At 45.9% G+C, this 27864-nt stretch overlaps 1 protein-coding gene across 7 annotated transcripts in view; it reads left to right on the forward strand.

Annotated features, from left to right (window-relative positions):
- Positions 1-27864, forward strand: part of BIRC6 (baculoviral IAP repeat containing 6) — a 209071-nt gene that overhangs the window by 85539 nt on the left and 95668 nt on the right. For 5 of the 7 annotated variants that reach the window (XM_069955024.1, XM_069955025.1, XM_069955029.1 and 2 more), the window contains exons 33-47: positions 3310-3437; positions 3653-3784; positions 5526-5741; positions 6395-6578; positions 7614-7772; positions 8939-9072; positions 12570-12723; positions 15271-15387; positions 18907-19061; positions 19906-20032; positions 21060-21170; positions 21361-21494; positions 23096-23223; positions 23940-24502; positions 25355-25530. In XM_069955024.1, coding sequence (XP_069811125.1) covers positions 3310-3437; positions 3653-3784; positions 5526-5741; positions 6395-6578; positions 7614-7772; positions 8939-9072; positions 12570-12723; positions 15271-15387; positions 18907-19061; positions 19906-20032; positions 21060-21170; positions 21361-21494; positions 23096-23223; positions 23940-24502; positions 25355-25530 — 2618 coding nt within the window. The remainder of the gene's footprint in view (positions 1-3309; positions 3438-3652; positions 3785-5525; positions 5742-6394; positions 6579-7613; positions 7773-8938; positions 9073-12569; positions 12724-15270; positions 15388-18906; positions 19062-19905; positions 20033-21059; positions 21171-21360; positions 21495-23095; positions 23224-23939; positions 24503-25354; positions 25531-27864) is intronic. The other 2 variants (XM_069955031.1, XM_069955028.1) reach the window with 2 other exon arrangements.

The following is a 27864-nucleotide window of genomic DNA, read 5'->3' on the forward strand; positions in this document are numbered from 1 at the left end:
TATAGTAACTGTATAACCCTGATAACACAGCAGCTGGATATGTGATATATAAGTTACTGTACAGTATAGCAGCATGTGGTATATAATGTATAGTAACTGTATAACCCTGATAACACTGCAGCAGCTGGATATGTGATATATAAGTTACTGTACAGTATAGCAATCAGCATGTGGTATATAATGTATAGTAACTGTATAACCCTGATAACACTGCAGCAGCTGGATATGTGATATATGTTACTGTACAGTATAGCAGCATGTGGTGTATAATGTATAGTAACTGTATAACCCTGATAACACAGCAGCTGGATATGTGATATATAAGTTACTGTACAGTATAGCAGCATGTGGTATATAATGTATAGTAACTATATAACCCTGATAACACAGCAGCTGGATTTGTGATATATAAGTTACTGTACAGTATAGCAGAATGTGGTATATAATGTATAGTAACTATATAACCCTGATAACACAGCAGCTGGATATGTGATATATAAGTTACTGTACAGTATAGCAGCATGTGGTATATAATGTATAGTAACTGTATAACCCTGATAACACAGCAGCTGGATATGTGATATATAAGTTACTGTACAGTATAGCAGCATGTGGTATATAATGTATAGTAACTATATAACCCTGATAACACAGCAGCTGGATTTGTGATATATAAGTTACTGTACAGTATTGCAATCAGCATGTGGTATATAATGTATAGTAACTGTATAACCCTGATAACACTGCAGCAGCTGGATATGTAATATATAAGTTACTGTACAGTATAGCAGCATGTGGTATATAATGTATAGTAACTGCATAACCCTGATAACACAGCAGCTGGATATGTGATATATGTTACTGTACAGTATAGCAATCAGGATGTGGTGTATAATGTATAGTAACTGTATAACCCTGATAGCAGCTGGATATGTGATATATGTTACTGTGCAATATAGCAGCATGTGGTGTATAATGTATAGTAACTGTATAACCCTGATAACACTGCAGCTGGATATGTGATATATGTTACTGTACAGTATAGCAATCAGCATGTGGTGTATAATGTATAGTAACTGTATAACCCTGATAATACAGCAGCTGGATATGTGATATATGTTACTGTACAGTATAGCAATCAGCATGTGGTGTATAATGTATAGTAACTGTATAACCCTGATAACACAGCAGCTGGATATGTGATATATAAGTTACTGTACAGTATAGCAGCATGTGGTATATAATGTATAGTAACTATATAACCCTGATAACACAGCAGCTGGATTTGTGATATATAAGTTACTGTACAGTATTGCAATCAGCATGTGGTATATAATGTATAGTAACTGTATAACCCTGATAACACTGCAGCAGCTGGATATGTAATATATAAGTTACTGTACAGTATAGCAATCAGCATGTGGTGTATAATGTATAGTAACTGTATAACCCTGATAACACAGCAGCTGGATATGTGATATATAAGTTACTGTACAGTATAGCAGCATGTGGTATATAATGTATAGTAACTATATAACCCTGATAACACAGCAGCTGGATTTGTGATATATAAGTTACTGTACAGTATAGCAGAATGTGGTATATAATGTATAGTAACTATATAACCCTGATAACACAGCAGCTGGATATGTGATATATAAGTTACTGTACAGTATAGCAGCATGTGGTATATAATGTATAGTAACTGTATAACCCTGATAACACAGCAGCTGGATATGTAATATATAAGTTACTGTACAGTATAGCAGCATGTGGTGTATAATGTATAGTAACTATATAACCCTGATAACAGCAGCAGCTGGATGTGTGATATTATAAGTTACTGTACAGTATAGCAGCATGTGGTATATAATGTATAGTAACTGCATAACCCTGATAACACAGCAGCTGGATATGTGATATATGTTACTGTACAGTATAGCAATCAGGATGTGGTGTATAATGTATAGTAACTGTATAACCCTGATAGCAGCTGGATATGTGATATATGTTACTGTGCAATATAGCAGCATGTGGTGTATAATGTATAGTAACTGTATAACCCTGATAACACTGCAGCTGGATATGTGATATATGTTACTGTACAGTATAGCAATCAGCATGTGGTGTATAATGTATAGTAACTGTATAACCCTGATAACACTGCAGCTGGATATGTGATATATGTTACTGTACAGTATAGCAATCAGCATGTGGTGTATAATGTATAGTAACTGTATAACCCTGATAACACAACAGCTGGATATGTGATATATAAGTTACTGTACAGTATAGCAGCATGTGGTATATAATGTATAGTAACTGTATAACCCTGATAACTCTGCAGCTGGATATGTGATATATAAATTACTGTACAGTATAGCAGCATGTGGTATATAATGTATAGTAACTGTATAACCCTGATAACACTGCAGCTGGATATGTGATATATGTTACTGTACAGTATAGCAATCAGCATGTGGTGTATAATGTATAGTAACTGTATAACCCTGATAACACAGCAGTTGGATATGTGATATATAAGTTACTGTACAGTATAGCAGCATGTGGTATATAATGTATAGTAACTGTATAACCCTGATAATACTTCAACAGCATTGGGGAAGGGGGTGTGTGCTCAGCATGGGCTAATCGTGAAGTGAGAATCACAGAGCTGTGCAGGAGGACAATGACAGAAACTTCTATACAGCAGTGTGTATAGCTGAGTGTAAGTGCAGGCACATTATACAAGTAATGAAGAGGATGGAAACACAAGGGCGGACAGAGACTGCAGGGAGCATGAAGGAATGAGCAGGGCAGATGTGGGCACATACATGCAGCGCTCTCTGTCCAGGGAGAGAGGGGTTACAGCTATGAAGAGATTACCCCAACAGTCCTGTCCCCTGATGTAAGCCCCAGCCTGAAGTGGATCTGTTATGATTTGGAAGGTGAGGGAGACTTCCTGGGTCATAGTACAGGGCTGTAGACCCCCCTATGCAGACCATGCCCCTCCACCACTCCCCCTCCTACAATATACAATTAAACTATATATTTAACTAAACGTAGTCTTTGTAGACAAGACCATATGAGCTTTGTAACTTTAAATGTGTCAAGGATGTGAAGTATCTCGCCAACAAATACGTAAGAAGCATTGAAAGGACAAAGATAAAGACGAGAAGTGAAGGGGGTGGGAGGGAGATCTGGCTGCTCTTGTTATTAGGCAGGATGGCGCTCTCTGTATTGCTGGGCAATGTGGTCCATTGGTGCAGTTACCAATAAAAACTATGATGGATTTTTTTTTTTATACAGGAAATCAATGGAGTTTCATAAATAATAGCCTGCACACACAAAGTCTAAACCGGTCCGCCAAAGGAAACAGCAGCTTGGATCGGCTTTACTCCAGGAAGATCAGGAAGCAGCTGGTCCACCATAAGCAGGTAATCTGTATGGTGTGGAATACAGTCGTCTTCTGTGAGGCCTCGTACATTCAGTGCTACACCAAACTGTACTGTGTGAACTCGGCCTTACTAACATGACATGTAACCCATAAGAATGTAAGGTAGGACTGTAGCCACAGAGGCAACGCTTGGGGTCACTAGTGTAAGGCGACAAAAGTTATTTATATCATTTAATAAATTAACTTTCCTTCTAGCAACTTAACCTACTAAAGGCGAAACAGAAGGCTTTAGTAGAGCAAATAGAGAAAGAGAAAATTCAGAGCAACAAAGGGTCGTCATACAAGCTGCTGGTGGAGCAAGCCAAGCTGAAACAGGCCACGTCTAAGGTGAGGAGGGGTTCAGCTCTCTGCATCCGGCTTCATGCTGGGCCGTCACCAACCATTCAGGGTATAAACTTCCTGCACTTCATGGTTATCTTCACACTACGTTTTTGGAGGGGAAAATCCAGCTGAATTGTAATATCGAAGTCCTTAAATAATCATGATTAGAGATGAGGGAAGATGAGGGAATCCTCTTCCCGGGTGCTGGGAAAAGTGGCATCCAGTCCTGGGAAACAGGGAGAAGTCTCAGCACCTGAGTAGCAGCATCAAGGAGCAGCGGTCAGTCGTAAGGAAGCCGAGGGGGAGCTGCGGGAGTAGCGGCCTCTTGTACCTGGAGGTCTAATGCTGCCTCTGTCCCCAAGAGTAATTGATTGTGCCGGATGCCATTGGCTCCCATTCCTGTTTATCACAGTTCTACCTTTACCTGTATACACATACAGTTAAACGGCCAGCATCGGCACTTGCTCGAGTTCTAGTGCTGGCTCGCGCTGTTATGCTATGCAACCGGAATTCTGGAGAGGTTCTGGATGTGCATCTAGAGATCTTCGGAATTCTGAATGACCCCTCAGGGTTCTGTGGGGTATCAATGCCGGAATTCTGGACAAGGACATGTCCTATATTTTACGGCACGGATACTCTTGGGAAAAATCCTGAAGGGAATCCATGCCAATAGAGCCCTTGTGGGTCTGGAAATTTATCAGCATCTTCTGGTACGAAATCCGGATGAATTTCTCTGACACATGGAATTTATAATCATTGATCCTCTAAATTTTAGTGTTAACCTTATCAATTCCTTTCTTCTGCCCTGGAAGCAGCAAATAAAACCTGGAGTGTTGTAATCATTGCACAATGGACCTGTAATGGTCCCCTGGGTTCCGTTGTGGGGTATGCCTTTTTGACAGGGAGAATACCACGGTTTAGCTCAATTTTTTCTGTCAAAACTTGACAGATTTTGTGATTTTCTTCACAGATGTAAATGGGATAATTATAATTAAAGATGAGTGAATTTAAAGTAATAATTAAGTGTTTAGTTATCTCTGCAATCCGCTCATCAGCCCCTGCCTTATAACTGACTGCTGCTCAGTGCCGCTCCTACCTGGGTGCTGCGAAAAGCTGGAGCCAGTCCTAGAAACTTCTCCCACTTTTCCAGGACTAGATTCAGCTTTACATGTGTGTGGCCATTTATTCAGGATCAGAATCAAATATTATTTCACTGAAAGAGTAGTAGATACTTAGAACAAACTTCAAGCAGATATGGTAGATAACTTTCCAGTTACTGAGTGTAAACCTGCCTGGTATATGTACATATATTTATCCTATGATAATAAAAGGAACAGCAGAAGGGCAGATGGGGGGGGGGGGGGGGGTTTCTGCTGAACATCTTTGTTTTTATCGGTCAGATAGAAACTTCTCTTTTCTGTGAAACAAATCAGATGTTGTTTACTTTTCCTTCCAAGAAAAACCCTCTAAGTAGAAGTCATTGAGCCGTGTGTTTCTTTGAAACTTCTTGGGATCTGATCCTGCTCCTTCTTAACGGCTATTGGACTGTCCACCAGTTATAACCGCTGTCGTAGCTGTAACGGCAGCCATATTTGCCCAGAAGTATAGAGATTGATGAAGGCAAATCAATGAGTTTCTATGTTGTTTTTATACTTTTTATTAGACAATGATAAATGGAAAAAAAAAACAAAAGTTAAAAAAAAACTATTTAATGTTTAAAGGGTTTTTCTTCCCTTCACTTCCACAGCACTTTAAAGACTTAATCCGCCTGCGCCGCACCGCTGAGTGGCCTCGGTCTGCTCAAGACACAGAAGTATCTGCCACAAAGGAGAGCCCAGAAGTGGAGCCGCTGCCTTTCACCTTGGCACATGAGCGTTGTATTTCTGTCGTACAGAAGCTAGCTCTTTTCCTCTTATCCATGGACTTCACTTGTCACGCTGACCTCTTGTTGTTTGTCTGCAAGGTACCAGTCCTGCTGTCTTGTATACTTTCCTATATCCATCAGTATTTGTAGGTTGTTGTCACATCCTGTTCAGACTTCTGCGCAGCTGCGTCAGGACAGTACTGCAAAGATTAAACGGTTTCGGAGCTCCCGGCAACATTATGATTCATGACGGAAACTGTTCCTTTGCACACCATCCATACGGACTGTTCTATTATCCGTCCATATATACCCGGGATGGGGAACCTTTGGCTCTCCAGCTGTTGCAGAACTACCATTCCCTTCATGCCTGGATGGCTAAAGCCAGAACGTGGGAATGAGGCCTAAGGGCTGCAGCCACCGGTGTTTGAATGCAGAATGCTGGGACTCGAGGTGCGCTCATCTCTGGTTATCATGTGTCAGCTAAGCATTGCTAGGAAATGATCTGACTTCTGCCATCTTTCTAGAAGTAGTAGGTGCCTTTGCACTGATACAGTAGGGGCTTTGCAGGTGTAGATTCTGACATTGTATACTTGCCTCTGGTGTCTAGTAGGTTGCTGTGCTACAAGTTTATATCGGCCCTTCTGAAATGTTCCTGTATAGTTGGTAGAAAGGAGCCATGTGGGTTCCTCCATTAAAGGATTCGGCCTTGCCCTGTCATGCCTGATGTTTTCACATTTCTTCTCCATTATCAGGTGCTTGCCAGGATAGCAAATGCCACCCGTCCAACCATACACTTGTGTGAGGTCGTGAATGAACAACAGCTGGAAAGACTTCTGCTGCTTTTGGTTGGTACAGACTTCAACAGAGGAGACATCTCCTGGGGAGGTGCCTGGGCCCAGTACTCTCTCACCTGTATGCTTCAGGACATCTTAGCAGGTAATCACAACAACCTCTCACCTTTCCCTCTCACTTCATTCAATTGTAGTTTGTTTATTTTAGCTCTTAAAAAGTATTAGTACTAGCATTTATTCTTCCAAGGAAGATTCCCGAACCAGGACAAGTTGTTAGGACATCAGGAGTTTACTCATTCATTCAGGTTACCCCTTCTGACACCACTGTACATTTAAAGGGTACCCTGCATTTAAACAAATTTCTGACATGTCGTAGCAAGGTCCAGGTGCTGAGACCTCCGCCGATTGCTAGAATGAAGGGGCACTCTGCTTCTTCATCTCAGTCTCACTGCTAAAGTAGTGAATTATAATGGAGCCTTATGGAACTTCTGGTATAGTAATTACTCCATAACCTCCATTGGGCTCCATCATAGTAGTGTATAACACTACTATGCGCTGCTGCCCCCTCAGTATAACGATCAGCGGGGTCTCGGCTCCCGAAACCTGACCCTCACTATGACATGACAGAAGTTTGTTTAAAAGATAGGTAGCCTTTAAGGAATTGTTGTCGAGCTGACGCTTTGCCCCTGCAGACACATCATATTAAAAGTCCTTCTGTGGGCAAATTATATCTCGAAGGCCAAATTTAGCTGCATCCCTAAAGGGGTAATAAATCCGATGCTTACCTACCCCCTGCATCTCCCGTTGTGGCTCCAGTGCTGCTCATCAAGAGGTTGGAGCAGGACCTTCTCAGCCAATCACTGCCTGCAGCGGTCTCCTATATTAGTCAGTGATGGGCAGAGCAGGCAAGTGCTGCTCCAGTGTCAGGAGAGGGGAGCAGTGTGGGACTGAATGTAGAAGCAGGAGCTGCAGGCGACCAGGAGCAGGAATCACTTTAATTTTTTACTCCTTTTCATCATAATCCCCCCCCCCCCCCCCCCAATCCCGATCGGAAGCTTGTGGTACCGGGCCTGACCATATACAATAATATGCACTGGAATAGTTTAGACGTTTCTAATAGAAAAGTTTAGGTACTTGTCAGCCTTTCTGCCGGTGTAACACTTGTCCCCTTCACTTCCAGGGGAGCTTTTGGCACCTATAGCAGCTGAAGCCCTGGATGAATCGGCCATGGGAGAGGAGGCAGCTGCTGCAGGGGGGGACTCGGATGATTCCTTGCAGCAGTCCTCAGTTATACCATTGGTGGAGACAGTAGATGAACCTCTAACACCTGACATCACAGGTAATTGTAATAGAAGGAAAGGACAAGGGGATAAGCTTCAGGACAGAACCATTTAGTGTCTTCACTTTTTTGTATTTTATCCCCAGTTTAAATTAAAATTAAAAAAAAACAAAAAAAAAAAACCTTACCCCAGTCCCCTGCCGCTCTCCGTCCAGTGCTGTGGTCATCACCACATTTTCCTGCACACCAAATGAGTTGTCAAAGCAGGATCTTCTATCTCTGCCAGTCACGACTGCTGGGGTGTCCTACCTCAATGACTGGGGGGTCCGGTCCTGCTGAGGAGGGGACCAGCTGGAAGGAGAGCGGCGGGGAACCGGGGCAAATAATCTCATTGTTTTTTCTTCATATATTAAGGAACATATGAATCCCAAAACATTCTCAGTTATTTTTTTTATGAGGGAGGGTAGTGTCACCCCTAGATAGAATACTGCTAAAGGAGGGGACAATGGTTTCAGTGCTCTAATAATGTTTAGAAAATTTTGTATGAACATATCCATCACATAAGGTATAATTAAGATCCTTAAAGTGTCACTGTCATCATAGAGATCTTTTGACATGTCTTTAAGTTTTGACAAGACTTAAATTATGGGCCCGACTGATCATGTGACCGCGCTTAGCTTGGTCTTCTCTCCATTCGCTCTGCCAATCGGTACAGATCTGGACACTCAGATGCAGATTGATAAAAACTTTTGACCTGTCTCTATGACCAGTATACATGTATTGTTCTCTTGATCTCATACGAAAGATGTGAAGAGCTACTTCGCTTGGATGCTGTTGGATTCCTCATCTACCAGTTCACTCGAGCACTTGGGATTGTGGACTACCAAGCGTGCATCCGCTACCTATCTGCTACATTGGGCCTCTTGGGGCTGTTGGATTTGCCTTGTTCTCCTGTCTCAAGATTTTTACAGTGACATTGACACTTTAAGGAGACATTGACACTTTAAGGATCTCCCTTAGATCTAACACGGTACAGACAACTATTCTCACCGTACACATAACACACTGATTTACATTTATCATATGATTATTCTTTATACATTGAGCTGAATTAGGAACATGAAAGTACAGCCTTAAAATTGCCCGGTAATCGCCCTCATGGTCCAGGGGTTTAGGTGGCAGACCGCACTACTTGGCAGTATTAAAGCTGTTTTCATCACCCAAAGGTGCTCCTCCTCTGTCATCTTTGGATAAAGATAAAGAAATTGACCTTGAATTACTACAAGACCTGATGGAAGTTGATATTGATCCTTTAGATATTGATTTGGAAAAAGATCCTCTTGCAGCCAAAGTCTTTAAGGTAAGTTTTACTTTCAGCTCTTTCAGTGTACAAGTTGCTGTAGATGATGGGGGAAGCTGTGTAACCTTATTCCCGAGGGAGGATGACAGGCTGTGCATAGATATCTTATGTAGAATGTGGTTTGTGTTACTTCCCTCATACTCGGCAATTGGAGGGATAAAATGCTGATCCTATTGAGGGAATCTAGGTGTGTGATCAGATTTCCATATCGAAACTCTTCCCGTTATACTCGCCAATTACAGATATTCTCATTTCTTAGTTCCCAGGAACAGTTTAGGCCCGGGCCGCTCTGTATTATTGCTTTAGTATTGCTTTGTATTAGTGACCAACCACAGTTTTGTGTACGCTAAAAAATATGGATCCAGGTTGGCGTTTGTTTGTCTGTTTTTTGAATAATGTAAGTAATGGAAATTAGATCTTGACAGCTGGCGTACAACGGCATCCACTTTCACAGTCTGTTCTTGCGTTCTTTTTTTTTTTTTTTTTTACATAAAATGGGTGCGTTAAACTGACAGCAAAAACAATGCAGCCCCAGCCTTAGTGCTTTAGCATCCTTAAAGCGTAACTAAATATTTTGACCATTCAGTATTAGTTAGCTTAGGTCATGATAAGAATTTTTGCAATATACATTAATAAGCTAAAATGAACAGTTTTTTTTTAAATACATGAAGCTGAATGTCCTGTCAGCTCTGTCTGTTATTTCTGCATTCCTGCTGGACACGCCCCTCCCTGGGAATCCTGCTGGACACGCCCCCTCCCTGGGAATCCTGCTGGACACGCCCCCTCCCTGGGAATCCTGCTGGACACGCCCCCTCCCTGGGAATCCTGCTGGACACGCCCCCTCCCTGGGAATCCTGCTGGACACGCCCCCTCCCTGGGAATCCTGCTGGACACGCCCCCTCCCTGGGAATCCTGCTGGACACGCCCCCTCCCTGGGAATCCTGCTGGACACGCCCCCTCCCTGGGAATCCTGCTGGACACGCCCCCTCCCTGGGAATCCTGCTGGACACGCCCCCTCCCTGGGAATCCTGCTGGACACGCCCCCTCCCTGGGAATCCTGCTGGACACGCCCCCTCCCTGGGAATCCTGCTGGACACGCCCCCTCCCTGGGAATCCTGCTGGACACGCCCCCTCCCTGGGAATCCTGCTGGACACGCCCCCTCCCTGGGAATCCTGCTGGACACGCCCCCTCCCTGGGAATCCTGCTGGACACGCCCCCTCCCTGGGAATCCTGCTGGACACGCCCCCTCCCTGGGAATCCGTCCTGAGTGTACAGACTCTGACAGCAGCATCAAATAACAGCCCTGACAGACAGAAACAAAACCTCCTTCCCCACCCCCGCTCACAGAGGTCACTTAGCAGAGCTGAGGGTGTTGTGTGTGAGGAGCAGTGCAGGGGAGAAGCTGGAGGGACAAGTACCCAGTTCTTCACCCAGGGGAGACATGCCACCATGTATCTAATCTTACTGTGTGATACTGTATGCTGGGGCTCTGTATCTGATACCACTGTGTGTGATACCATCTGCTGGGGCTCTGTATCTAATCTTACTGTGTGATACTGTATGCTGGGGCTCTGTATCTGATACCACTGTTTGTGGGCAGTGAATGGAGGGGCCCAGCAAGGGAGATAAGGGATAGGCCACGCCCACTTTGCCAGTCAGGGACAGGGGGATAGGCCACGCCCACTTTGCCAGTCATGGGGGATAGGCCACACCCACTTTCTGCCAGCAAGAAGAAAAATTCATTTATTCTTCTGAACCAAACAACTGGGGATATCTCAGCGAGCGCACACACTATATCCACACAGTTTAGGGCTTTTTTTTAATGAGTAACACATGGGCTTTTTATTTGAGGAATTTCATTTTTTGGCTACTTAAATTATAGTTAGCTGCCAATCCCATCACCGGATCCCATTACCCAACAAATTCATTAGAATAGGGATGGTCCGAACCCGCCGAGGTTCGGGTTCGGCTTAACCCGAACGCTCGGCATCAGATTCCCGCTGTCTGCCTGCTCCGTGCAGCGGATGGATACAGCGTGAGGAACGCCTGGAAAACTGGGATACAGCCTATGGCTCTGGCTATATCCCAGTTTTCCAGGTGTTCCTCCCGCTGGATCCGCCCGCCGCACAGAGCAGGCAGACAGCCGGAATCATTGCTGAGGGTTCGGGTTCGTACGACCCCCGTCCGAACCAGGACCATCCCTAATTAGAAGTTGTTGACCACAACATACAATGCCGTCTGCACCCTGTCCCCTCCATGTATCTCTGACCTCATATCCTGCTACCGTCTCTCACAGCCTCCGATCCTCCAGTCACCTCCTTTGTCCTCCCCCCGTGGTCCTACCTCACAAAACCTCCTCCCAAGTTTTTTTTAGCCTGAGCCTTCCTCATACTCCGCCTCTCCCTGCCCCGACACATCCGCCTCTCCCTGCCCCGACACATCCGCCTCTCCCTGCCCCGACACATCCGCCTCTCCCTGCCCCGACACATCCGCCTCTCCCTGCCCCGACACATCCGCCTCTCCCTGCCCCGACACATCCGCCTCTCCCTGCCCCGACACATCCGCCTCTCCCTGCCCCGACACATCCGCCTCTCCCTGCCCCGACACATCCGCCTCTCCCTGCCCCGACACATCCGCCTCTCCCTGCCCCGACACATCCGCCTCTCCCTGCCCCGACACATCCGCCTCTCCCTGCCCCGACACATCCGCCTCTCCCTGCCCCGACACATCCGCCTCTCCCTGCCCCGACACATCCGCCTCTCCCTGCCCCGACACATCCGCCTCTCCCTGCCCCGACACATAACCAGTAACTGACCTCTCTGCCTGTCAATCATCCCCTCTGAGCGCGCTGACAGGCAGAGCGCAGTGACTAGATACGAGCGGGGAGCCGTCCACCATGACTTCTTCCCCGCTCGTATCTAGTCACGAGCCGGGGAATAAGTCATTTTCTCAGTTCTAAAGCACCTGTCGCGGCCGGTACGTGCCGGGGCCGTTCCAGGTGCTTTATACAATGCTCAAGGGAACCATATCAGCCCAAACGGGCTGATTGGTTCCCTTTAAAACAAATGTGACCTCTTTCTTTTTCCCAGTCTAACACAGTGCTCTCTGCTGCCACCTCTGTCCATGTCAGGAACTGTCCAGAGAAGCAGCAAATGGAGGTGGCAGGTGAGAGCCCTGTGTCAGACTGGATAGAAGATGCCACTTCTGCAGGACATACAGCAGATGATAAGTACTGGAAGACAGAGTTTCTTAAATAGGAGTAAATTACAAATCTTTTTCTTTCACATAAACTGGTTTCAGAAAGTTTTATAGATTGCTCCTTTAATTGCTGCTTTGGTAAGTAATCCCTCTCTACGCCCTAATGGTCAGCAGTAAGGCATATACATACAGCAGTGTCTGAGAGGATCGGCTTGGCTTCATGTCTGCAATTGTATCCTGTATATGTCTTATAAGATATTAGAAGAAGTCATTGACTCTTTCTTCTCTCCACCAAAAGCCAATCAGCAGTACCTGGTATGATTATTGGGGCGCCGATTATGGTACCTACAATTACAATCCATACATAGGAGGTGTTGGAATTCCCGTGGCAAAACCAGCAGCCAGTACAGAAAAAAATGGTGCCCAGACAGTGACCGTATCTGTGTCGCAAGGTGAGAGTTCTGTACTGACATTGACATGTGTTGTGTATGTTTGTGTTGTGTGTGTGTGTGTGTGTGTGTGTGTGTGTGTGTGTGTGTTGTGTGTGTGTGTGTGTTGTGCATGGGAGTATGTTGTGTATGTTGTGCATGTGTGTATGGTGTGTTGTGCATGTGTGTATAGCGTATGTGTGTATGGTGTGTGTTGTGCATGTTTTTATGGTGTGTGTTGTGCATGTGTGTATAGCGTATGTGTGTATGGTGTGTGTTGTGCATGTTTTTATGGTGTGTGTTGTGCGTGTGTTGTGCATGTTTGTATAGCGTGTGTGTGTGTTGTGCATGTTTGTATAGCGTGTGTGGTGTGTGTGTGTTGTGTATGGTGTGTGTGTTGGGCATGTGTGTATTGTGTATGGTGTGTGTGTTGGGCATGTGTGTATTGTGCATGTGTGTGTTGGGCATGTGTGTATTGTGCATGTTTGTATGGTGTGTGTGTGTGTGTTGGGAATGTGTGTATTGTGCATGTTTGTATGGTGTGTGTGTGTGTGTGTGTGTGTGTTGGGCATGTGTGTATTGTGCATGTTTGTATGGTGTGTGTGTGTTGGGCATGTGTGTATTGTGCATGTTTGTATGGTGTGTGTGTGTGTGTTGTGCATGTGTGTATTGTGCATGTTTGTATAGCGTGTGTGTGTTTTGTGCATGTGTGTATGGTGTGTTGTGCATGTGTGTATTGTGCGTGTGTGTTGTGCATGTGTGTATTGTGCATGTTTATATAGCGTGTGTGTGTTGTGCATGTGTGTATTGTGCATGTTTGTATAGCGTGTGTGTGTGTTGTGCATGTGTGTATTGTGCATGTGTGTATGGTGTGTGTGTTGTGCATGTGTTTATTGTGCATGTGTGTATGGTGTGTGTGTTGTGCATGTGTGTATTGTGCATGTGTGTATGGTGTGTGTGTTGTGCATGTGTGTATTGTGCATGTTTGTATAGCGTGTGTGTGTGTTGTGCATGTGTGTATTGTGCATGTTTGTATAGCGTGTGTGTGTGTGTTGTGCATGTGTGTATTGTGCATGTTTGTATAGCGTGTGTGTGTGTGTTGTGCATGTGTATTGTGCATGTTTGTATAGCGTGTGTGTGTTGTGCATGTGTGTATTGTGCGTGTGTGTTGTGCATGTGTGTATTGTGCATGTTTATATAGCGTGTGTGTGTGTTGTGCATGTGTGTATAGCGTGTGTGGTGCGTGTGTGTTGTGCATGTGTGTATGGTGTGTGTGTTGTGCATGTGTGTATTGTGCATGTTTGTATAGCGTGTGTGTGTGTTGTGCATGTGTGTGTATAGCGTGTGTGTGTTGTGCGTGTGTTGTGCGTGTGTGTTGTGCATGTTTTGTATGGTGTGTGTTTTGTGTATGGATATATAGTTCTGTATAATTACACTACAGATGCAATAACTTGTTACTAGATGATGTCCCGGCTCCTCCACCAATCAGATCATTCTGTCCTCTGCTTTACACCAGGTTGCACTTTCTATTGCAGTCACTTTGTTTCTATGTTAAAGGGGTTCTCCGGCCCAGCCGTATTTTTCAGATATGGCTGGGGAGGGGGTGGTTATGGATGCCGGAGGTCACTTACCTCCCCGGTTCCAGCGCCGGGTCCCGTATCGCGGCGCTCCGTACCTCCATCCCGCTGCCGCACGAGGTGTCATGTGTCCAGGCAGCTCAGCCATTCAGTGGCCAAGGCGGGACTCCGCTATAGCCGCCGAATGGCTGAGCTGCCTGGAGATGACACGTCTCGTGCTGCAGCTCAGACCAGGAGGCGGGACGGGGGTGACCTCCGGCATCCATAACCAAATACCCACCCCCGGCCATATCTGAAAAATACGGCCGGGCTGGAATACCCCTTTAATGAGTAGCATATGGTTTGCGGCAGCATTACAATTTGCGGCTTCTTTTATAAGTTTGTATAAGATTAGTGAATAACCCAGACGTGCAGGCTACTAAATAAAGCTTCAAGGGGTAGTGCGGCGCTAAGCAATTATTCACAAAATAACACACATTACAAAGTTATACAACTTTGTAATGTATGTTGTTAGTGAATGGCCCCTTCCCCGTGTTCCCCCCCCCCCCCCCACGCTAGACCCCGAAGTGTGATGCACTATACTCACCTGATTCTTGTCGACCCCCGGCCGCCATCTTGTGACAACGATGTAATCTTCGGGAGACCGGCCGAACCGCTGCAGCGGTCCCTCATGCCCTCCTCTCTCTGCCGCGTCTTCAGCTGCTCAGCCGCGATTGGCTGAGCATAACTAACTTCCAAAGATGACGTCATTGTCCACAAGATGGCGGACGGGTCGACACGAATCAGGTATGTATAGAGCACTACACTTCGGGTCTGGTGTGGGGGGAAACACGGGGAAGGGGGCCATTCACTAACATAACGTACATTAAAAAGTTGTATACCTTTGTAATGTGTGTTATTTAGGGAATAATTTTCTAACACCGCACTACCCCTTTCAGTAAACCTCACTGGCCTTAGCTGCTTTATTCTATATAAATCTGTATTTTCCCTCCAGCTCTCGATGCCCGATTGGAGGTCGGTCTTGAACAGCAAGCAGAGTTGATGTTGAAAATGATGTCGACTCTCGAGGCCGATTCTATTCTACAAGCGCTAACCAATTCATCACCAACGTGTAAGTGAATAACCCCTCTGCTATGGTATAGGGAGGCATCCAAGGGTCGGATGTCAGGGACACAACTTATTACCTACCCAAAATAAGGAATTATTCTCCTGAATTCTCTTACTGAAATGATTATGCATAAGCTGATACCATTATACAGGAAGCAGAACATTATTAGAAGCTTAGGGAAACTTATTGCAGGAACTACAATTCTAAATCTCGACCCCTCAAAGATTCCTGACATCTGTGTTAAAAAATTGTAGAGCTGACTCAGGAACTGGCGGCTGACTAGGACCTCCAGGATACTGGGGTTCATATGAACCTGAACACTCTGCTTTTAATTACCAGTGGGTGAAGAAGTTGGATGCAGCCCTGAGGCTGTCTGGAAAACATGGAGACAACCATAGGCTATGTGGGTTTTTTTTTTGTTTTTTTTTTATGTAATCTTTATTGACATTTTTTAATAATAAACAATACAAACAGTAGTTCCGGAGAATCACATTAACGCAGACTACACCAGCCCAGAACATGCTGCACTTCCCCAATAGAAATGTAGAACATTCAAAAGTAAGAAAGCATAACCGTGGGAAACAGTAATTCAACTTAGTTCACCAGTAAAGGTTGATGGTATAAAAAGTCAAGACGCCATTAACCAGAAATGATGAGGAGACACATAAATGGGAAGAACAAGAGGGTAAGCTGGAAGGAAAACAAAAGGGGGGGGCACATAAGGAACATATCTGCGAGCCAGAGAGGGAACAACTCCTAATCAGTTAGGTAAACCAGTAGGAGCCCAATAAGCCTCCCAGGGAGCCCAGACTAAGTCAGCGGCATCTGGTTGTTCAGTGACGCTGTTAGTCGCTCTAGGCCCCTAATATCTCTGATCTTGCGAGCAAATCATCAACGGATGGGAGGGAAGTCTGCCTCCATTTGCAGGGTATAAGCGACTTAGCGGCTGTCGATAAGTGAAGCATTAGTTTGGTGGATTTCGTACCCAGACTTTTTGGTGTAACATTAAATAAGAACTTAGGGATCAAAACTAAGCGGAGTGTCCAGGACCGAAGAAAGCGACGTTGCAACATGCGACCAATACCCCTTGATAAGAGAGCGGTCCCAGAAGAGATGGAGCACAGAGCCCACCGAGCCATTGCATCTCCAGCACACCGAGGGGTACTACCATTTAGCCTGTGAAGCAATTCAGGAGTATGATACAACACATCATACATTTATAGTGGCATATTGAGGAGGAGGCGGCTCTGCTCCATATCACCTGCCACAGCTCAGGGCTAATTGTCCTGGCAAGTGAAGTCTCCCATCTATCCATATATTTGTGTCAGTTCGATGAGTCCCCCACAGGCGAGTTCAGAATATGATAGATAGCCGAGATTAGGCCCCTAGTGGACCCACCTGCCCTAATCAGCTGTTCAAATATTGTAGGCTCTAAAAACTGTAAGGGACCCAACGACCGACTGCATAAAGTGTCTAACACCAAGGTAGGAAAGATTCTCCGACCTAGGCAAGTCCATGCTTTTCTCTAAGGGTAAGAGATGAGAAAGAAATGAGAGGAGAGTGTCGAGAGTACAGGCTAAATCTAGCTGAACAAGTGGACAATGTGTCTAGTGAAGAGGATCGGGCCCAGCATAGGTGAGGCGGGGGGAGGGGCAGACCACAGGAAGGGGTTCAGGTGGATAGGGGCCAACCACAGTTTCTCTATCACCGCCCATACTTTATATTTAGAGAGAGGGGCCCATGCCAAGACCTGGCGGAGATGCGTGGCCCAGTAATAATGAAGATTATTAGGGGTAGCTAAACCCCCCTGGGACTTGCTAGACATCATTACGGACTTTGGGATCCTATTACGCTTATTTGCCCTTATAAATCTAAAAATCACCCCTTGCAGGGCGCTCAATTCACTCAGGGGCACCCGGACCGGGAGGGTCTTAAAGTGGTAGAGGAGCTTTGGCAAAATGGTCATTTTCACAGATGCTATCCGACCCAGGAGGGAAATATGCTGAGAAACCCATTTCCCGAGGAGGGCCCTAAGGTCCCGAACAGCGGAGGGAAATATGCTGAGAAACCCATTTCCCGAGGAGGGCCCTAAGGTCCCGAACAGCGGAGGGAAATATGCTGAGAAACCCATTTCCCGAGGAGGGCCCTAAGGTCCCGAACAGCGGAGGGAAATATGCTGAGAAACCCAAGTGGAATAAGTAGGAGTCAGCTTAATGCCCAGCTATTAAAGGGACGATGTGGACCATTTGTACTTGAATTTGGCCTGTAGCTGAGACACCAGGGTATGTGGGAGATTTAGGAGAAGGGCTTCAGTCTTAGTCGTATTAACTTTATATCCAGTCTGTACGCTCGTGAGAGCAGGTCACTAATTTGGTATTTTAATTTATTCATTGTATAACTTAATATATAACCTGTAATGTATTTATATATTTAAGCGCTGCGGAATCTGTTGGCGCTATACAAATAAATATTATTATTATTATTATTATCATCATCATCCAGACAACAGACCAGGAGAGGAGAGCATGCAAGACAGGCAGGGTACTGAGGGGTTCAGTCAGCGAAAGCAAAATGTCATCAGTGAGAAGCATTCCCACCCTCACCACCTGGATGTCAGGATTACTCTGAATGGCACATGCCAGGGGCTCAATACCTAGTGCAAATAGTAGCGGAGAAAGAGGACAGCCTTGGCGCGTGATAGGCTCTATATGTGTTTCTCTAGGACTGACTTGGGCTTCATCCATCTTCTTCAACCAGCACCTATCAAATGTAGAGTGTTCAGATGAACCCCAGTATTTTCAGTGTTGGCTCTTCTCGGCCGCTCATAGCTGTGCTATAATTTTAGTCCCAGCTGTTTAACCACCTGAACGCCACAGTCAGTTGCAACCGCAGCATCCAGGCGCCATGCATGCCGTCACTTCTGGCCTCCAATTGGCATCATGGGACAGTGACAAAATTATTATTCCATTAGCATTGCTGTGTACAGTTCAGGCCAATAGTCAAATCCTATAGGAGACCTGGTCATTATTATATAATTTATAATTTTTAATTTATACCCTTTTTCGCCTTTTTTCAAAAAAAATCTTAACTACAAGAAAGTAAACCTGGTCGGTGTCGCCACATTTCAATTGTTAAAGGGAGTTGCACCAGCTTAGAAAACATGGCTGCTTTCTTCTGAACACAGCAGCACTCCTGTCCCCGGTTTTTGTGGGGTTCTGTAAGTTTTTGTCATGGAGCCGTATACAGTACGGCTTATTCTGTGACATTGGAGCTACGATAAATGGTGAGATCCACACATTATCAGGATGGGTTTTCACCCATTTTAAAGTGACCAATAAATGTTCTTATTTACCACTGACAAACAATGGGGAGGAATTCAGTACACAGGATATTAAGAGTTACATTGATTTTATTATTCTGTAGTTAACCATTGTTATGTATAGCTGCCAGCTTACTTTATGCTTTGTATATAGTAGCATGTTACAACCTATGGCTTAGTCTGTGTCTCCTCTTCATTCACAGTATCACAACCTTCGGTTGGGACAGACGACTCTTTATTGCGAGGGCTTCACGCGTCCAGTCAGGCGAACCAGCTAATTGTTCAGTCGTCTTCCATTCCAATGCTGAGCACCTGTTTCAACAAGCTCTTTTCAATGTTGCAAGTGCATCATGTCCAGGTTGGTATTGAGCAGCTTTGTTGTAGGGTATAGACATAATCTATGATTTTTTTGTAAGTTTATAGCAGTGGGGTAGTTTGGGGGTCTTTTGGGAGTTGGGGGAGTTTCAACGGGGCGGGGAGGCTGCTTGCTGGGAGAGGGGGGGGTGGCGCTTTGTGGGCTGAAAAGGGGCCAGCCCAAACGCACCACAAGTGCCAGCAGCCCCGTCCTGTGTACCGTGGATAGAGCTGCTGGCACTTGATGCGTTTGAAGTGGCCCAGGGGGCAGTTTGGGGGTCCTTGGGGGAGGTGGGGGTTAGGGGTTACACTACAGGGTGGGAGGACGTTGGAGGGCGGGCACTATAGATGTATTTTTTTGAATAAAAGCAGACTAAATGCCCTAGTTATTTTTACAATGCAATTTCTCCTTACACTGTGCCCCCTGCTGGACACTTCATATGAATTACACCTGATTCGTGATGTCACAATGTTTTAGACAAATTGAAGCCTGCCTGATGTACTAAATTGAGGAAAAATAGCACTATATGTGCATTTCCCATAATAAGTGGACATTAGCAATTTGTCTAACTTTCCTTATGTTATAACATATTAAAAATTAGATTTTGCCCGGAGTTGTCCTTTTTAATCAGTGCCTTATATCTTTTCCACTGTAAGTATTACACCTAGGGGTATAGACATTTATTGGTCAGAGTACAATCCTTTTTGGAGTAAATTTTGTATATTTTGCTGTACTGTTAATAATAGTTACAGCCGGAGTGATGGGGTGTAAGTCTCGTTCTGGTTACTTGTAGTGCAGCACAGATGTCTTGTCTTTTGGAGAACTGTTCCTCATTGTTTCCCCACAGCTGGAGTCTCTTCTACAGTTATGGCTCACATTGAGCCTGAATTCTAGCTCCACCGGAGGCAAGGAAAGCGGCAGTGACCTGTTCTTATACCACGCTAATCGAGTGCCAGTTATCGCTCTCAATCAAGGTACAAAAATTTTGGAAATGCTTTGAGCTGTGGTTTCTCTGAACCTGGTGCGATCCCCTTGGTTCATGTATGTCAAAAGAGCAGAAGTAGCGGGGTGTCTATTAGTCCTGCTGCTGGATTAAAGGTCATTTACAATGTTGCAATCCTTGTTCCTATAACCAGTGGGATGTGTCAGTCATTACTTGGACAGTGCAGGGCACCCAGGCAGCATGATTTTTATGCAATTGCCTAGGCAGGACATAAATGCTTCCCTTCCTGCCATTCCAACGCCGGGATCACTGAGCTCCGGCCCCTACTGTGCAGCACATCCAGATGTATTCAGTCTTGCTCAGCTACCCAACAAATCCGTGTCCATAGCGATGGAAGGTTCCCCCCCTCCACCTACCCAGTTAATCCGTGTCCATAGCGGTGGAAGAACCCCCCCCCCCGCTACCCAGCTAATCCGTGTCCATAGCGGTGGAAGCACCCCCCACCCCCATAGCGGAATCCTGCCGGCCTAGGGGGGGGTCTTCACTACTTAGCTTGGTATGTTGGGACGAACAGCTCTTCAGATGTCTCTGAGCATTATTAGGATTGTGATCAGCATGTTCATCGTTTTATAGTTTGGCCATTATAGAGCTTCAAAATGTTACTCCCTTAGGGTATGTGCACACTACAAAATCACGCCGGAAACCCGTCAGGTTCATTCTTTGGATGGACGATGGAATCCGCTCATGAATAGAATTGAGTCTATGGCACAGGCAGAGACGCAAGCAGCCTCCAGAGTATGTGAGCGGATGGAAGCTGTGCAATGCGCTTTCTATTGTGATTCCGTAGTGTGCACGTATCCTTACCTAATAATGTCCCCTTTTCATTGCTCTATAGTGGCCACCATTAAGTTAGATCACCCCTTTAAACATATCTGCTTATTGTTTCTGTCACCAACCTGGGGCCGCCTGTTCACTTCTTCAGTGCATTGTCCCCCCCCATTGTCTCTCTCCCATTGTCTTCCGTTAATAACCCTGATGCCGTTTCCTTTTATTTCCAGCCTCTATAACCAGCTTTCTGACAGTCCTGGCCTGGCATCCAAACACTTTACTGCGGACATGGTGCCTTGTGCTTCATAGCCTCACTCTTATGACAAACATGCAGCTGCACTGTAAGTTGTCTGTCTCGGCCATTGGAGAATATTGTAGGGTTCGATTGTTTTTTTAATGTATGTTCAGTAAAATTAACATGACGTGTGAACCATAAATAACAGAAGTATATGATATCTAGAGGTTGGAGGAATTCTCTGTCTAGTCTTCTGCTAGTTTTGTAACTTCTGTGCACATTTCCTTCTCTCCTAGCTGGAGCCAGCAGCACTATCGGAGCTCAGGAAAACACTGCCCAGCTCTTAGTGTCAGACCCAAACCTCCTCCATGTCCTTGTAAAATTTCTCTCAGGAACAAACCCTCATGGGACCAACCAGCACAGTCCTCAGGTAAGGTTACACAGCCGGCTAAGAAGCTGTGACCTAGTGCTTGACATGGTGCTTAGGAAGATGAGGAGGCCATACTTACTCGCCCACCTGCGTCTGTACTCGAGCCCAGTACATGGCACCGTGAGTATCCGAGGCCGGACACTGCTCCAGCACTATACATAGAAGCGCAGGATCCCCTCCTCTGTGTGCAGTGCTAGGAGCCATCATAAAAGTAAGGCTACATTCACATGTCCATAGTGCAGCCCGCGATGGAGAACCGCACTACCAATGTGCATCTGTAGTGCTCCGTGCTTAACTGAACATCATATTGCCACTTTATTAGCATAGTGGTCTGTGTCACAGTCACGGCCCCATGCACACTTACAGATGTGTGACCGGGCCATTGGATAACATTGGTCCTATAGTCTGTCTGCATGTGAATGTGGCCTAAGGCTCCGTCAGCTTGCTCACAGACAACTAAAAACTTGTGACTGAGCCTGCAGAGCAGAAATCTGGTGGAAATACCATGTGTAAATTGGCCGAGAATAGTTCTCATCCACACACAATAGCAGCATCACAGGGCCATTTCCGCTGCATGGGGGGGGCTGGTTTCGCCTTCATGTAGGGATTGTGATGCAGTTGCTCATGCTTTATAGAGAGGGCAGAGGAAGAAGTGGCACCTGGAGGGTGGGGGAAGGTACTGTAATACCTATTCTACGTCCCGGACCACCATTAAGGTTTCGGAATACAACAGTTCTATGTCTGGCTGTACCTGGCCCGCTGAGTGGGGACCCTCAGGGCACTCCTACAATAACATGGTTGTTATAACGTAAAGTGTCACTGTGGTTTAAATTTTTGACAGAAATTAATAGTCCAGGCGATTTTAAGAAACGTTTGTAATTGGGTTTATTAGGTGAAAATTTTTTATCATGAAAAAGCAGTTTGAAGCTCTCCCCCCTGTCTTCATTGTTCTCTATGGAGAGGGGAGGGGTGGGGGGATATGAGGCACCAAAACAGGACAACAAAGAGTTAATTTACAGCTACATCACTGGGCTATCTCCTCTGATAGTCAGCACTGACCTCTCTGACCTCTGAATACCGACTTTAATACAGGTCCCTCTGTGTAATCTTATGTTCTCTGCTCTCTGCTGGCGACTAATCTCCCTCCTCCCCCCTCTCCATAGGTTACACAGGATCCGACTGATGTAAAAGAGCCAAGACTTCCTGATAATGAGCAGTAAATGAGAGAGGGGAGGGAGGGGGGTGGACCTGGGGAAAGGCATATTTGCCTAATAAACCCAATTACAAAGTTTCTTCAAATAGCCTGGACTATTGATTTCTGCAAAAAACAAACAGTGACACTTTAATGAATATTGTGTCTTCTCTGTGGACCGCAGATCCCAGCATTGCGTAAGGGGCCATAGTTACCCATAGGGTGATGGATTTAGGTGCCTTGTATTCCTGTGTTGTGTAGACGCTATACATCAGACCATCCACAAGTCCACAGCTTGTAACGTCTTCTATTATGTTGCACATTGTGATTGTGAGTTGCTGACGTTCCTGCTAAGTGTTGGACGTTCTCTGTGTGATTGTCTGGTAATGCTCTGGTTATTCCTATCCAGGTTGGGCCCACTGCTACTCAGGCCATGCAGGAGTTCCTGACGCGACTACAAGTCCATCTTTCTTCTACCAGCCCTCAGATGTTCAGTGAATTTCTATTGAAGCTGATACACATACTCTCCACAGAGAGGTAACGGCACAGCCTTAGTGGCACTGGACGTTTTCCATTTCTAGTAGTCAGAGATGAGTGCAACTGGAGCAGCTCAAGTCTGATCATGGCATTGGAATACTGGTGGATGACATGGAGCGTTGCCGCATCTTTTGGTGCTATACAAATACATGTTATTAATAATTTTCCTGGACTGCCCAGGGCTGCTTCCAACTGTGTCAGCCACCGGTAATCAAATGCTGAAGGATCAGGCTCAAGTTGCGCTCATCTCTAGGAGTCAATTGTGCCTGTGTAGCTGTTGACAGCCGTCTTTCCTATACCAAGTACTACTACACTGTTACTTCTGCCTCATTTCAATGTGGAATCCTCCCCCATCCTGGAGACTAACAATTCCTTTCATACTTGTTATCTATTCAGTCTCCTTCCCCCAGTTCTCAGCTGCTGCTTTCTGCTGAAGCCACATAAAACTGTGTGTGAGCTGTTCTCTGTCTCCCCTCTGAACCCCCCCTCCCAGCATTACAGAGTGCACAGACAGCCGGCCATGTAGGAAGGGAACAACTTGCTCAGTTTTTTTGTGTCTTCAGCAGAAAGCAGCAGCTGGGAACTGGAAGAAGGAGACTGAATAGATAACAAGTATATAAGGAATTGTTTTACCTGACTGGATAACCCCTTAATGTTAGACATTACTGTGTTTGTCTTGATAGAATTATACAGTCTGCTTTCTCTTGTTTTTCTAGAGGGGCTTTTCAGACAGGACAAGGACCCCTGGATGCTCAGGTGAAACTCTTAGAATTCACTCTGGAACAGAACTTTGAGGTGGTCTCGGTCGGCACCATTTCTGCGGTCATCGAATCGGTCACCTTCCTGGTTCATCACTATATCACCTGCTCGGACAAGGTGGTGTCTCGCAGTGGATCGGACAGCTCGGTTGGGGCCCGGGCCTGCTTTGGGGGCTTGTTTGCTAATATTATTCGACCTGGTGATGCCAAAGCGGTTTGTGGCGAAATGACGCGCGATCAGCTGATGTTTGACTTGCTGAAGCTGGTGAATATCCTGGTCCAGTTGCCGCTGTCAAGCAACAAAGAGTTCAGTGCTCGGGCAGCTGTGGTCAGTAGCACAACGGACAGCGTTTCTGACGAAGAGAAAGTCTATGGGGGAAAAGATGCCAACGGCAATTCTTCAGCAACGCAGAGCTCCACTGCATATGTGGCCGATCTGGTGCTAGCCAACCAGCAGATTATGAGCCAGATTCTCTCTGCCCTGGGCCAGTGCAACAGCAGCGCCATGGCCATGATTATCGGTGAGTGGAGGACGTCTAGTTAGAATCAGTACATATATACTTGTGTGTTTTCCTAAATAACTCAGACGTTACTTGGACAGAGTGTGAGCTCAGTGAGGGGTACTGCTGTGCTGCACCTTTTTTTTTCTTTGTTTTTAATTCTCAGTTTTATTAAATTTTTATACAATCAACACCCAAAAAGGTTGTAAAGGCACATATGCAAGGCACATATATATGAAATCGCAAAAAACGGTAAAACATCGAGCAACTGCATGTGCTGCATCTTCTGCTTTAGACTGGTATTTAGTTATAGGATTCTTACTCTGTTAAAGGGGTACTCCGGACATTTTTCCCCCTTAAATTAACTGGTACCAGAATGTTTGAAGATTTTTAAATAAAAGTCATTTACAAATCTGTAAGTCTTTCACTAATCAGCTGCTGTATGTCCTGCAGGAAGTAGTGTATTTTCTCCAGTCTGACACAGTGCTCTCTGCTGCCACCTCTGTCCATGTCAGGAACTGTCCAGAGCAGGAGATGTTTTCTATGGGGATTTGCTGCTGCTCTGGACAGTTCCTGACAGCAAATACAGCAGCTGATAAGTACTGGGATTCTGAAGAGAATCCACCACTTCCTGCAGGACATACAGCAGCCGATAAGTACTGGAAGACTGGAGATTATTAAATAGAGGTAAATTACAAATCTATACAACTTTCAGACACCAGATGAGTTGAAGAGAAAACAAATTCACACACAAACATTTACAGTTCACCCCTTTAAATTCTATACAGTGTGTTTTTGATTATTTTTTGTTTGCTTTTTAGCCTGTTCTTCAAAACTAAAGTCTAATCTATTTGCTGCTTTGTTTCCTTCTAGGTGCAAGTGGGTTACATTTAACTAAACATGAGAACTTTCATGGCGGATTGGATGCCATATCGGTTGGTGACGGACTCTTCACCATACTCACCACTCTCAGTAAGAAGGCCACCAGTGTTCAAGTCATGCTGCAGCCGATACTTACCTACATGGCGTGCGGCTATATGGGCAGACAGGTAAATGGAATATTATTCATCCACCAGTGCACAGGGTCTCGCCTTAATTCCTCTAGGTTAAAGATCCTAATCCTTTCTCCTACTGCATCGGTTACGTTCCGTTACGTTCCATCGGTGTTATCGCCTGCACGTGTTACACAGCAGTCTGTGGTATCGCCTGCACGTGTTACACAGCAGTCGGTGGTATCGCCTGCACGTGTTACACAGCAGTCGGTGGTATCGCCTGTTTATGTTACACAGCAGTCGGTGGTATCGCCTGTTTGTGTTACACAGCAGTCTGTGGTATCGCCTGTTTGTGTTACACAGCAGTCGGTGGTATCGCCTGTTTGTGTTACACAGCAGTCGGTGGTATCGCCTGTTTGTGTTACACAGCAGTCGGTGGTATCGCCTGTTTGTGTTACACAGCAGTCGGTGGTATCGCCTGTTTGTGTTACACAGCAGTCGGTGGTATCGCCTGTTTGTGTTACACAGCAGTCGGTGGTATCGCCTGTTTGTGTTACACAGCAGTCGGTGGTATCGCCTGCACGTGTTACACAGCAGTCGGTGGTATCGCCTGCACGTGTTACACAGCAGTCGGTGGTATCGCCTGTTTGTGTTACACAGCAGTCGGTGGTATCGCCTGCACGTGTTACACAGCAGTCGGTGGTATCGCCTGCACGTGTTACACAGCAGTCGGTGGTATCGCCTGCACGTGTTACACAGCAGTCGGTGGTATCGCCTGCACGTGTTACACAGCAGTCGGTGGTATCGCCTGCATTTGTTACACAGCAGTCGGTGGTATCGCCTGCACGTGTTACACAGCAGTCGGTGGTATCGCCTGCACGTGTTACACAGCAGTCGGTGGTATCTCCTGCACGTGTTACACAGCAGTCGGTGGTATCGCCTGTTTGTGTTACACAGCAGTCGGGGGTATCGCCTGTACGTGTTACACAGCAGTTGGTGGTATCGCCTGTTTGTGTTACACAGCAGTCGGTGGTATCGCCTGTTTGTGTTACACAGCAGTCGGTGGTATCGCCTGCACGTGTTACACAGCAGTCGGTGGTATCGCCTGTTTGTGTTACACAGCAGTCGGGGGTATCGCCTGTACGTGTTACACAGCAGTTGGTGGTATCGCCTGTTTGTGTTACACAGCAGTCGGTGGTATCGCCTGTTTGTGTTACACAGCAGTCGGTGGTATCGCCTGTTTGTGTTACACAGCAGTCGGTGGTATCGCCTGCACGTGTTACACAGCAGTCGGTGGTATCGCCTGCACGTGTTACACAGCAGTCGGTGGTATCGCCTGCACGTGTTACACAGCAGTCGGTGGTATCGCCTGTTTGTGTTACACAGCAGTCGGGGGTATCGCCTGTACGTGTTACACAGCAGTTGGTGGTATCGCCTGTTTGTGTTACACAGCAGTCGGTGGTATCGCCTGTTTGTGTTACACAGCAGTCGGTGGTATCGCCTGCACGTGTTACACAGCAGTCGGTGGTATCGCCTGTTTGTGTTACACAGCAGTCGGGGGTATCGCCTGTACGTGTTACACAGCAGTTGGTGGTATCGCCTGTTTGTGTTACACAGCAGTCGGTGGTATCGCCTGTTTGTGTTACACAGCAGTCGGTGGTATCGCCTGTTTGTGTTACACAGCAGTCGGTGGTATCGCCTGCACGTGTTACACAGCAGTCGGTGGTATCGCCTGCACGTGTTACACAGCAGTCGGTGGTATCGCCTGCACGTGTTACACAGCAGTCGGTGGTATCGCCTGCACGTGTTACACAGCAGTCGGTGGTATCGCCTGTACGTGTTACACAGCAGTCGGTGGTATCGCCTGCACGTGTTACACAGCAGTCGGTGGTAATATTATTTTTGCTCATACGGTTTTTCATAGAGGGATGGGTATAGCCCTTCACACCAGGCTGGAGTCAGGGCAACATCTGATCCCATTTAACCCCAGAGATGCCATGGTCAGTAGCAGCTGAGATAACTAAGTGGTTAGAAAAGGAGGGAAGTCCCTCTTTCACCCTATTGGAGTAATGGGGATCTGTCAGACCTCCAGCTGCGGCAGAACTACAATTCCCATCATGCCTGGACATGGCCAAAGCTTTGATTTTTAGGCATGAAGTGAATTGTAGTCATATGTACCCCATAATGGTAAGAATAAAGGGGTCTCTTTGTGCTGATCAATAAATCTGTAAATTTCTTATGGTTGTAACGGTACAGACCTTACAGACCCCATACATTTCACTTTCACGCCTGGTGTGGTAAAATGAAAGGTATCCCTACACAGTACAGGAGTGTAATGAATAGGCGGGGTTCCCCCGGGGTTATTACTGCAGTAACGTGTTGTATCTGAGC

The sequence above is a fragment of the Dendropsophus ebraccatus genome, chromosome 15 (assembly GCF_027789765.1).
Source record: "Dendropsophus ebraccatus isolate aDenEbr1 chromosome 15, aDenEbr1.pat, whole genome shotgun sequence".
NCBI lineage: Eukaryota > Metazoa > Chordata > Amphibia > Anura > Hylidae > Dendropsophus > Dendropsophus ebraccatus.